Source organism: Vespa velutina, chromosome 2, assembly GCF_912470025.1.
Source record: "Vespa velutina chromosome 2, iVesVel2.1, whole genome shotgun sequence".
Taxonomy (NCBI): Eukaryota; Metazoa; Arthropoda; class Insecta; order Hymenoptera; family Vespidae; genus Vespa; species Vespa velutina.
The window spans coordinates 13,399,750-13,412,546 of NC_062189.1; the positions used below are offsets into that span (position 1 = coordinate 13,399,750).

The window sequence follows — 12,797 nt, forward strand, 5'->3', positions numbered from 1 at the left end:
GAGAGAGAGAGAGAGAGAGAAATGGAGAAAGAAAAGGATGGAAACATAATCTAATTGTAGAATGAAAACGTAAAGGTTCGACTGTTAATTAGGCGAACACAACTACAGATGTAATCGGATCTACGATCATATATATGTATAATATATAAGTGTGTTAAACTATTGGGTAAACTATCGGGTCGGTAACATCGAAATCGATAGCTATCGGTAATTATCGGATCGACAATCGGATTTAGAGGTTGAGAGGTGCGACGAAGGGAGAGCGCATAAACGTACTCCCTAAAGTCACGGAGTTCGACCGGCTGTGTAGTATGCCGCCTTCCGGTAGCAGAGGACTCTCTGCATTCGCATCCGGTACCACGGACATTTCCCAGATCAGTGTTGGCAGGAGTCTTTGCCTCCTTGGCGGGTGATGCTGGCGGAGACGTTGGTGGCGATGGTGAGGGACTTCCCGCACGACCAGAACTGTAGCACACGGCGGCCTTCCGCAGAGTCTCCCTGCACAGCTCGGAAAACATGCTGCCGCCTCCCCCATGGCCGTGGCCCTCGCGGACCACTCACCTCTTTTCAACGCCTCCTCTCTCGCACCGACTTCTCTCTCGTTCGTAAAAAGAAAAAGAAAAAGAAAAAAAAAAAAAGAAAAAAAAAAAGAAGAAAAAACTTATCTTCTCGCACCCGGGAAAAAGCACTGAGGCCGCCCCGACACCGTCCGCTGTTCTTCTACGACTTTCACAACGACATCTTCTCTTTTCCTCTCCTCACCATCCTCCCTTATCGAAATACCCTCGGATAATATTTCTTAACCCCCTTCAGACGATGAACCCCTGTACAGTGTGTACACGTTTTTCAAGCAACGGATCGTCTTTCGAGCAAACAAATAAAATGTAAGATTGTTAAGGATATAGTTTTGTTAACAGTTATATATATATTATTGTCGGACTTATTAGAATAAAGAACGTTTAACTAATTCAATTGACGAAGATCGAGTCAATCGTTCGAATTAGTTAACACTCGTTAAATTAATTATCAAGAGAAAGAGAGAGAGAGAGAGAGAGAGAGAGAGAGAGAGAGAGAGGGAGAGAGAGCTATGAGAATCGATGAAGGACGTGTTCGTTTTGATATAAAACGTTGAAAAACATTAAACGTATTTGGATGAATGTTTACGATGAGAAAGAAAGAGAAGAAGATCAGAACATGCGAGTCACCGATACGAATCGATGTTAGTTAGCGAGGCCATAATAAAAATGTTTGGCGAGGTTCCAACCGCTTGAAACCGTACGGAAGAGGAAATCGACGAGGATCGCGACATTGTAAACCGCCAGCAGTTACGGATAAGCGACCATGTTATTCCGTTATCAAGGTGCACGATTCACCGCATTCACGGTGTCAACAATCGATCAAAAATGATGCACCGAAGCGACAATCAGAGAAAAATACGTATCTTCTCCTTCCTCTATTGTTTCTTTTTTCTTTTTTTTTTCCTTCTCTTTTATTAAAATCACAAAGGCGCGCATCAAACTATGCACATATTCAACGTACGTTTTTCTCGCTACCCATAACCGTTATCTTTGCTAAATGTAGGAGAATAATTTTTTCTCGTTTTTTGTTTTTTTTTTTTTTTTCTTTTTCCTTTCTTTCGCGAACGTGTCCCTTAAAGTTCTTCGATCATTCTACAGATAACAGAGATCTTGTACGTGTATGTAGACGGAGAACTTAAGGGAAGAAATTCTCAAGTAAGACACATTGTAGAAAGGAGGATGAAGAGCCGGAGAGAGATAAAGAGAGAGAGAGAGAGAGAGAGAGAGAGAGAGAGAGAGAGAATGGACGTGCGACGAGAGCGAATACGAATTAAGGTCGTAGGGATTTAATTATGTATGGAGCAGGAGTTAGCACCAAAAGGGTAGAGAACTAACCGGAGAAATGCAATTGCACGCGTGTCACGACGTTATAATTGAAGCATCATCCGAACCGTTTCATTAGCTAGAAGGTTACCCTTCGAGTAAAGGACAGAGATAGAGACAGAGACAGAGACAGAGATAGAGACAGAGTCAGGGACAGAGAAAGAGAGTAAGACAAAATAAAGAAACAAATATTGGGTCAGTCCAAAAGTTCGTGCGCATTTTGTTACATACATACATGTTAATAATAGAGAGAGAGAGAGAGGGAGAGAGAGAGAGAGAAAAAAATAGATATAGAGAGAGAAAGAGAGAAAAAGGGAGAGGGAGGATGAAAAAAAAAGAAAAAGAGAGATAAAGAAACAGATATAAAGAGAGAGAAAAAGAGAGAAGAGAGAGAGAGAGAGAGAAGAGACTGTATTACGTTGCGAGATAGGCCTTCCAAATGAACGAGCTATCCGTATTAACGAGGATAAATCGTGAGAAGGGCTCTCCCTAACCCTATCTCCCTATCTCCCTATCTCTATCTCTTTCTCCTTCTCCTCTCTTTCTCTAACTCACTCACTTAAACTATCCATTTCGTTCGAAACGAGGGATCGCGTTGTCTCGAGTGACAGGCACTTTGACGTGCACTTCTCGTCTGGGCCAAGTACGAACGACGTTCGGGCTCTTTACGCGAAGAACGCAAATACGATAAACGCGATGGAGATTCGTGTCACTCGTCGAGCGACGTTAACGGCCGCTTCCGGTGTAATTCCTGAACTGGCCAAATGTCGCTTGGCCGCCATTAATCAACGTTACCACGCTGTGAAAGGGCGCGGCTAATTGAACTTTCGAAGAAGGAACGTATTTTTCCTCGACTTTAAAATACTTTCGCCGTTTAATGGATTAGATTCCCTCCTTTTTTTCATACTTCGAATCGAGATTGCTTAAGATCCGAACTACTACTACTACTACTACTAGTATTACTACTACTACTATCCCCGTATCTTATGATTCTTAAATACTTTAATATACTTTCTCGTTTTCTTTTTTTTTTTATTCTTTTCTTCCTTTTCTTTTTTTTTTTTTTTTTTTTTTTTTTTTTTTTTTTTTATAACTGTTGAGGAATAAACTAAACAATATAATTTTTTAATTATTGCGTAATGATCAATCAAGATGTTTTCTTTCTTTCTTTTTCTTCTTTTTTTTTTTTTTTGTAACTAAAGAGAATTTACTATTTGTAGATGAAATTGAAATAAAAGAAAAAGAAAAAAAGAAGGAAAAAAAAGAAAAGAAAAAGTGATACATCAAAGTTTAAATTAAATTGGGATATAAATTTCGTGTACGATGGCATTGAAAGAAAGAAAGAAAGAAAGAAAGAAAAAAAAAAAGAATTTTTTTTGAAAAGGAAATAAGGGTTATTGTACTACACCGAGCAATAACTTATAGTATCTCAAGTTTCGCATACATACGTAAATGATGTCTGACATATAATATTTACGATGGACGGAGAGACGAACAAATAAAGATCCATAATGAGATAAAAATCCAATGAATGAGATATGACTAGGATGAAGAAAAATAAGAAGAAGAAGTAATGCTGAGTAGAACGATGCGTAAGCAGATGCGTCGCTGGTTCATATCTCGATTATGGTATGAATAAGCTCATCGAGCCGAGTAGGTAGGCTCCTTTTACTCGAGATATTCGATTCCAGCTTAGGCTTGAAATTTCCAGCCAGACGTAACAAACGAATCATCGAGCTTCTGTCAGGCTTAGAAATGCCTCACAATAGCTCCCTGTCTTCTCGACATTTGATGCCTATAAGAGCATTCGACTTTTCAAACGCGTAGGTACACGTCATTACACGACGCGTTTTCCATATCCATCCCACATCCATTATTTCATTTCTTTCTCTTTTTAATCTTAGTTCTTTAAGAATATCGAGTAAAGTCTTTGAGATAATTTTTCTTTGACTTTTATTTCTTTTGAGATTCTTTTACTTGATAAAATAGAAACTTTCGTACTCGTGTACCACGTGTACCATTTTCTCTGTTACATCCCATCTTTATTTCGCATTATTCAAAGAGAAGATAAAGATAAAAATTCAAATTTATATTTTAAACACGAGGAAGGTAAAGAAATATTAAGAGAAAAGATTCGTCGATATCCTATACACAATTTAAACGTATACTGTAATTAGAAATGTTTAATTGAGGTTTATCGATGTAATTATAAACTTTATATTTCGATACTAAAGAACCGTGAGGGAGATAGAGAGAGATAGAGATAGAGATAGAGATAGACAAAGAGAGATTTTAGGAGCACCTGTATGCCAATCGTAGTATGTCTATTTTTGGCACATTGGTCGAGGACAGTCCCTCGGGCGATTACACGATGCCTACGGAAGCGGAAGGGATAAGAAAATTGCTAGATCCTTAGGAGTCGAAGGAAAAGAAAAAGAAGGAAAAAAAAAAAAAAAGAAAAGAAAAAACCAGAAACTAATTATCTCCGTCGAGATAACTCGATGGCATTTATCCGTACATATAAGAAGAAATCCAATTTTTAAGATCATAATAGAACGACCGGCTTTTAATTTCCACAAATTCGATTCATTTCCACGATTTTATTTCAAATTGACTTTTTTTTTTCTTTTTGTTTTTTATGAATATCATTTATTTGTTTTTAAATTCATCGATCTATTCGTATAAACGTTAATATTCTTTATCCTGCATCATGTATTATATACGCTAACTTATATTCGGTTAGATGATCAAAGACACTACTATACACTTTTGAGAATAAGCCACGAGGCGGTAGGTAAGTACACTAATCCCGATGTAGAGAAACGGCGAATGTCTAAAGTGAACGCGTGTGCATCTCCCTCTACCCTCCCTCCCTCCCCCGACCACCCGCCCGACGTTCTCGCAAAAGGATTAAATCTCTGAGCCGAGAACATGGAACATCTTTTATAACTTTAAGAGTATACGTTTCTCGTTTCGTTCCTTAGATTGATCGTAGACTTGGCGCGAATAACCTAAATAGATAAAACAAGAAAGAGAAATAGACAAAGACAGATAGATAGATAGATAGATAGATAGAGAGAAAGAGAGAGGAGGGGTTTGGGGAGGAAAGAAAGAAAGAAAGAGTTGGCACAGCCAAGGAAGAACTAAGTGCAGTTGCGTGCTCTACGAAGTAAAGTCACCACCAAGCTCGAGCTAATTTACTGCGGCTTATTATTTCACGAGACACGGTGGAGATGCTATTCTATGTTCACGTTGGAATGTCATTGCTTTATCTTCCCGTTATTCAACGAAATTCCTTTTGAAAGATAAATTATATGATATGTCTCCGGTCTATCCGTATTACGGTGACTGAGAGAAAGTTAACGAGGGAGAAGACGAGAATACCCCAATGACTGAACTTACTTCGAACTCATCAAAGAGATTCGATTAATCACCCCTATTAACGAGTACCATAAGATCTTATCGAATCAAACGATCTTTTTCTTTAATGATGATTTTATATGATGATGAAAAAAAAAAAAAAAAAAAGAGAAAAAAAATTGCGAGGTAATCGAGCCGTTTTGAGATACTTCTCGAAACTAAGGATTCCTGAGTAAGATCCACGTGACTGAAAGACGATCCGAGAATGAAAGAGGTGAGAAAAGAGAGACAGAGATAGAGGTAGAGAGAGAGAGAGAGAGACAGAGAGAAAAGGAGAGAGTGAGAGACACACGCGCAATAAAAATTACTCTAAAAAATAGAGAAGAGAAGAGAAGAGAAGAGAACGGTCACTTTTACTCCGGCACTTCGTCAAAGGGAATCACCGGACAGTGTCGTCTTTCCTCTCTCGATAAGAGGAGCAATCGTCACGATGATACCTTATCGAGGAGGAAAATGATCGCACGATCGGACATAACGCGTGACTGTCGCGAAAGTTCGGCCATCGCCGCGAGTAAAAGGAGGATCGACGCTCGCCGATCCTGTGTTCGTGTTTTTACGTATATGTATATGTCTAAGTGTGAATGTGAGTGAGAGAGCGCGTATGTGAAGGTGTGTATGCCGTATAAGAGAGTTTGCGTGTTGCGCACGAGCGTCTCTGTACTCCGGAGGCCGGCCTACCTCTCAACCGGACGGTATCCAGGCGAGAACTGAGAGGAGAGAAAAGAGAGAAAGTCCGTTCTCGCCGTCGTCGTCGTCGTCGTCGTCGTCGTCGTCGTCGTCGTCGTCGTCGTAGTCGTCGTCGTCGTCGTAGTCGTCGTCGTCGTAGTCGTCGTCGTAGTCGTAGTCGTCGTAGTCGTCCGTCGACGTCGACGTCGTCGACTCGCGTCGTCCTCTCGAAATCTGCGCCGCTTCGCTCCAACGTGCGCCGTTCGGTTAGTACGTGCGTACACGTAGTATAACGGAGCTGATGCTGATAGCGATGTGGTGTTGGTGGTGATGGTGGTGGTGGTGGTAGCGATGGTGGTGGTGGTGGTAGCGATGGTGGTGGTGGTGGTGGTGGTGCTATTGCCAGTGGTGGGGTACACTAGGAGAACTAGTTGAGGAGGAGTGTTAAGAGGAGGAGAGAGTGCAGGGCCACTGCCATCCTTTTCCAACCCCCTGTTACCCCTTTTGCATCCGCCTCTACATCTCCGCCACCTGGCGGCACTGCCGTCGCATCGATCAGCCACAACTCCGCGCCACCGAGACTACAACCCCTTCCTATCTTTTTCCTACTCCTCCCTACCTCTCTTCATCATCCTACTACTCTTCCTCCTCTTCCCTTCTCTTTTCTTCTCTTCTCTCGCTACCACCCATAGTCCGTACAGAAATCATCGAGGACTGACCGACGGCAATCTTTGTCCTGTGCCTAACGACATCGCTCTCTCATTTCTCACTTCTACCGATTTTTTTTCCTTTTCGATTATCTGCTATCTTCTATCTTCTTCTTTTTCCTTCTCTTCTTTACTTCCTTCCTCTCTTTTTGGGATGAATTTTTCGGCCATCTTTCTTTTCCATTTCACCGTATCGTCCTCCTTCTTTTCACGAGATAAACTTCGTATTGACTCTCTCCAACGCGTGACCTTCCTCTCAAGGTTGTCGTTTTATTTTTTATTTTTTATTTTTTATCTTTTATCTTTTCTCTTTTCTCTTTTTATTATTATTATTATCATTATTATTATTATTATTATTATTATTATTATTATTATTATTATTATTATTATTATTATTATTATTATTCCCAAAATTCGAACGTTTCCAATAGATAACAAAGAGAAGAAAGAATTTCATTTTTGATACTTTTGGAATAAAGCATAGAGAAGAAGGAAAATAGTACGGTCTGATTCGGTAAGTAACGTTCCACACCTTTCTAGATTACCCTTTACCTTATGTATTAGTGGAACGATAACCTTGAAGACTCCAGTCAACGTGCGCAGCCGCGTGAACCGATTACCACAGAGGTAAAACTTTTACGGACGACAGCACCGCGTGTCGCTTTTCTTGCTGATGATTGACCTGCTCCTTTTTAAGGTACCAGGTGTGCCTTTCTTTTGTTCTCTCTCTCTCTCTCTCTTTCTCTCTCTCTCTCTCTCTCTCTCTCTCTCTCTCTCTCTTTCTCTTTCTCTCGCTCTCTTTTCTTTTAATTCTTCTTTTTAAAACATCTAGCGGTCTTAAAGTTTCACGTTCGTCTTGGAAAAATAGACAAACAGTTTACCAACGACCTCTGAAAAAGTGATAAGGCTTCGTAATCTGTTATATTTTGATCGTGACTCGAGGGAAAAAAAACGAGATTATCTTTAAACGATAAAGATATAATTGGATTAATTAAGAACCTATAAATAAATAAATAAATAAATAAATAAATAAATAAATAAATAAATAAATACATACATATATATATATATATATATATATATATATAAATTCTCTAATAAGTTACGTGAAAAAAGGAAAATTCGAAAGTACACAGTAAATGGTAAATTTGCAGCTAGTAGTTACTCGATCGATCGTATTATATGATTCACACTTTATAGGGTGATACAATCGGAAATTGATCGTTTGAAATTTGTGATGGTTCATGAACCTTCGAAATGGCCGTTTAGATACAATTTACTATCGTAGTACATTCCTGTAAATCAATCGCTCTTCAAAATTTGATAACGTTAGGTAAATATGGTTGGTATCAATAGAAAAAGTGTTTGTAAATTTCGGTCAACCATCCTCTATATAAATATATATATATATATAGAGGGAGAAAGAATCAATAGAGATTTCGCACTAAGCGATAATTCAAAAAAAAACAAAAAAAACAAAAATAATAATAAAATGATGATTCACCTCCTCGTGTATATAGGAAGAACGTATCGTAAATTACAAACGACGTTAACGGAGTTAAATCAGAAAAGATAAACCGCAAGTTTTCATCTTTTCTAGAGGAAAATTTCTAGGGAAAATGGACCGATGAACGATATCAAATGGAAGAAATTATTGTAGGCAATGCTAGATTCTTCCTTCCCTCTCTACGATCTTCTCTTCTCCACGCTTCAAGCCACATTTCCCTAATGAGGGACGTATATACATATCTCGCGTCCGCAGACGCGTCTCTCTCATATTCTAAGCGTGCCTGAGATTCGCGTGTCAAAGACGACAAGCATTGCGAAGGACGCCCGATCGAGCTGTCGGTCTCGTGCAACTGAATTCTATGCGAGCTCTTTCCTTCCTATTTCAACATAGAAGGAAGAAGACAGTTGGTATTTGTTAAGATGTTTCCTTAATTTTTCTCGTTTTCTCTCTTTAGAAATAATGAGAGAAAGAGAGAGAGAGAGAGAGAGAGAGAGAGAGAGAGAGAGAGAGAGAGAGAGAGAAAGTCTTTCGCATCCACGAGCAAGAAAATTACGCTCGTGACCAAACGAGAATTCTTATTTGCGAAGTAATTAGTTTTCTCGTACATATATTTCTCAAGACAAACTCAAGAGTATTCCAAGGGACTTTGATGCGAATCAAGTGGGAGAAAAATAAAGCAACGTCCTTTAAAAGCATACACGTAACCATCGAAGGAAAACTTTTAACGGCGATCATGAGATCAATGATGTAGATCGTTCGTTATAAAAGGAAAAAAAAAAAAAATTAAAAAGAAAAAAAAAGAAAAGAAAAAGGGAAAGAATAATAATAATAATAATAATAATAATAATAATAATAATAATAATAAAAAATATCATGCGAATAAGTTCACCTTAAAATGATAATTAGACGATAATATGTAAGATTTTAAATTGCAGTAACGTTCGGAATTCTGCTCGATATGATCCTCGCATGTACAAAAGGCGATCATTCGGGAAATCCTCGCGTTTCCTTGTTAATTCTGAGTCTTATCGAGTTTCCGCACGACGTGATACGTTGTGAACAAGTAACATCTCATATTTGTCACAAGCATATTTGTCACATACCTATGTACGTTCTATCGCGTCCCGATATAACGTGAAACACCACATTCTTGCTCTTTAACAGCCGGCACGTACAAGGAAAAGTTAATGAGTTACGTTTATTAATTGGTTAATGATTGAATTACGGTTATTAAGCACGTGAATATCTACGACAACGACGAAACCGTGTCTCATCCTTTCAGAGATAATAATACTTCGGGATTCATTGGGATATATACATTTCATTTCTCCCTTACAATTTTTTTTTTTTTTTTTTTTTTTTTCTTTATTTTAAAACATTTTAGTCATCATATTATTTTTCATTATCTTCCAATTAATAATAACGTACAATTCTTTTGTTTCGTACGAGTACATCTCATTTTAATATGAATAAATATATATTATAAAAGTCATTTAAAAAACAATTGATTCATTCTACTATTAAAATTTCTATTAAACATACAAATTTTTAATATGCACACACACACACACACACATATATATATATATAAATAAATATTTCGTTATGATAATATAAATAAATATTTCGTTACCGTGTTTTGCACGCTTTTACCCTAATACTAAGAAATATTTTCATTAACGTCCAGAATTTCCTTTCATATCTTCGAGAAATCCAAAGGGAATGGAATAATACCAAACTAACTGGAAGGATATCACGGTAGGACTTGGTAGGAATTTCGAGGCAAGTGACAGGTAGTCTCGCGATGAGTACGTGCCATACAAGAAGGTAGAATGAAGGAAAAGCACGTATGTGGAACGACCATTTGTCGTCTTTCTCGATGCTTTTTATTTAACGATCGATATGACTCCGTCGACTAGAGTAAGTTATATACGGTAGAACAAACAAATCATCCTACCGAGTTTTCTTACGCACGTATTATATTTCCTAATCTCTTTCACTGTACCAACCTATTACTTCCTTTAGATATTCGATTTGTCTTCCAAGCCACGAACGTACACTTTGATTAAGAAAAATTATTCGATAGGCACAACAACGAGATCCTTGGATAAAAGCCAAAATAATACAACTGAGAAAGACGAGATTTTTCCAAATGTCGTTTCTTCCTACTACGTGCCTCTTCGACGAGACAAGAGACATTGATAATAATATATATATATATATATATATATATAGAAAAAAATAAAATAAAAAAAGGAAAGAAAGAAACTAGATGAAGACCAAAGGAAATCGGACCGAATCGAGAAGATACTTTCGTAAGAGCGTTCTAGATCGCCGTTCAAGTAGGAAAAATGGTTACTCTCTCTCTCTCTCTCTCTCTCTCTCTCTCTCTCTCTCTCTCTCTCTCTCTCTCTCTCTCTCTCTCTCTCTCTCTCTTTTTCTTTCTCTGCGTAAATAACAAACAATTTAGAATAATCGAACTGAACGAAAAAGACACAGAGGATAAAGACCGGTGATTTTCTCGACGAAACAACGAGTTCCTTTTTTTTTTTTTTTTTTTTTAAGCCGATTGCACGATGCATCGACGAACGTTTTGGATTTGTATTGGATAATGACCGATTCAGAAAGCTGAGAACTGTAAAGATTTAACGTGCTATAAAATTTCATTGGAAAAGCTCGGTATTATATCGGATTCATGTTCAAGACAAATAAATAGATAAAAGAATAGTGATACATTCAAAGATGTTGCAAATCGAAAAACGATCCGATTATTACTTTGTACTACGTTAATTCGAAAACGGTAGATACCGGATTATTATTATCTACGTTATCGAACTAAAGTAAAGGAAATTGGAGAGAAAAATAAAACTAAGATAGAAAAAGAAAAAGTGAAAGAAAGAAAGAAAGAAAGAAAGACAGATACAAAAAGAGAGAGAGAGAGAAAGTAGAACGATCGAACGTGTCTAAAGAGCTAGTAGTAAAGTTGGATATAAAAAAGCACGATTCACTATGCGCCGTCACGATATCAGAAGCGTTTACTTATCAACGATCAAGCTGAGTATAATGACTCGAAACATCGATGGTTAGCATTTTGGTGTCTCGCTTGTATCCCGGGGGCTCCTAAACGCCGAAATATTCGCGAACGTTGCATGAATTGCAACAAGAATATACCGATAAAATTGCTGGCAGCCACATCTCTGACTGTGATTGTATATAAGAGGTACATATACATACATACATAAATACATAGATACATACATAGATACATATATACGTACGTACATACATACGTACGTATATATATACATACATACATATATACGTATATACGTACATAAATACATACATAAATACATACATAAATACATACATAAATACATACATAAATACATACATAAATATATACATACATACATATATACATAGATTATATACATACATATATACATAGATTATATACATACATATATACATAGATTATATACATACATATATACATAGATTATATACATACATACATACATATATACATATATATATATATATATTTCATATATATGTAATATAGAGCATAGAATGAGAGAAAGAGAGAGAAATGAAGGTGAATCGGTTCGTCTGCCATGGCACCGATAAAGGGATTTTTCATGAAAGAACCTAGCGAGATTTATTCCGATATATCAGAACCATCCTCCGCCCGTACATTTTTTTTTCCACGCTCGAAAAGATGAGGCTAGAAAATCTGCGACGGGACTCGACCGACTTGCCGGAAAAATTCATAGTCGCGAGAGAAATTTTTCCTTTCGGCCAACGAACTCGAAAGGAGAAGAAAAGGAGGGGGTAGAATAAAACGGAGAACGGGGGAAGAGATAGAGAGATAGAGAGATAGAGAGAGAGAGAGAAAATACGACGATGAACGTAAGTCGAAGCGAAAAAGAAAAATAGCTTTTGATCGATTTCCTCTCATCTTCGAAAGATCCTACTAAAAAAAGAAAAAAGAAAAGAAGTAAAAAAGAAGAAAAAAAAAAAAAAAAGAAAAAGAAAAAAGAAAAAATGAAAAAGAGAAAAGGGGAAAAAAATGAAAGGAAAAAAAGAAAAAAAAAAGAGGAGAAAAAAAGAGAGAAAAGAAAAAAGAGGATCTTTTTTAATAGTCCTCACTTTCCCTTTCATTTATACGAGGCACAAACTTTCAAAGTAATCGTATCTAAAAACCAAATTCTTAAATACAGGATCATTTGCGTTTTAAGAACTCTTAACGAGTCTGATGTATTCAATTTCGAATCGTGACGTTTGTTTAAGTTAAATTAATCATAATATAAGCATTAAAATATTCGCGAATTTTAAATCTTTCGAGATCGGATTTGTTCATCATCGATTTTCGCGAGACAGGACGTTAAACTATATATGATATCTCGACAAACGGTAAATCATTTCAGGCATGTCTTCGAGATTTTAAACGAACTCGAAGAGGAAAACAGTCGTAAAATTTTGAACGTTTCAGTTTCAAAATAAATCGAAGAAGTGTGTGAGAGAGAGAGAGAGAGAGAGAGAGAGAGAGAGAGAGAGAGAGAGAGGGAGAGAGAGAAATAAAGAGAG

At 37.2% G+C, this 12,797-nt stretch overlaps 1 protein-coding gene and 1 long non-coding RNA gene across 24 annotated transcripts in view; one reads left to right on the forward strand and one right to left on the reverse strand.

Moving 5' to 3' along the window:
• LOC124957755 (MAP7 domain-containing protein 2-like) overlaps window positions 1-12,797 on the reverse strand; it is a 97,319-nt gene that overhangs the window by 40,484 nt on the left and 44,038 nt on the right. For 2 of the 22 annotated variants that reach the window (XR_007103725.1, XM_047515021.1), the window contains exon 1: window positions 277-799. The exons of 10 other annotated variants lie outside the window; for them this stretch is intronic. Coding sequence is in view for 10 of the 12 variants with exons in the window: in XM_047515021.1 (XP_047370977.1) it covers window positions 277-518 (242 nt within the window). In the remaining 2 variants the exon portion in view is untranslated. Of the gene's footprint in view, window positions 1-276; window positions 815-5,999; window positions 6,551-12,797 lie in introns of those variants that run through there. 10 more of the 22 variants (XM_047515022.1, XM_047515020.1, XM_047515026.1 and 7 more) reach the window with 9 other exon arrangements.
• LOC124957763 overlaps window positions 9,714-12,797 on the forward strand; it is a 7,469-nt gene continuing 4,385 nt past the window's right edge. Inside the window, exon 1 of one of the 2 annotated variants that reach the window (XR_007103727.1) lies at window positions 9,714-11,424. This is a non-coding gene — a long non-coding RNA (uncharacterized LOC124957763). Of the gene's footprint in view, window positions 11,425-12,768 lie in introns of those variants that run through there. The other variant, XR_007103728.1, reaches the window with a different exon arrangement.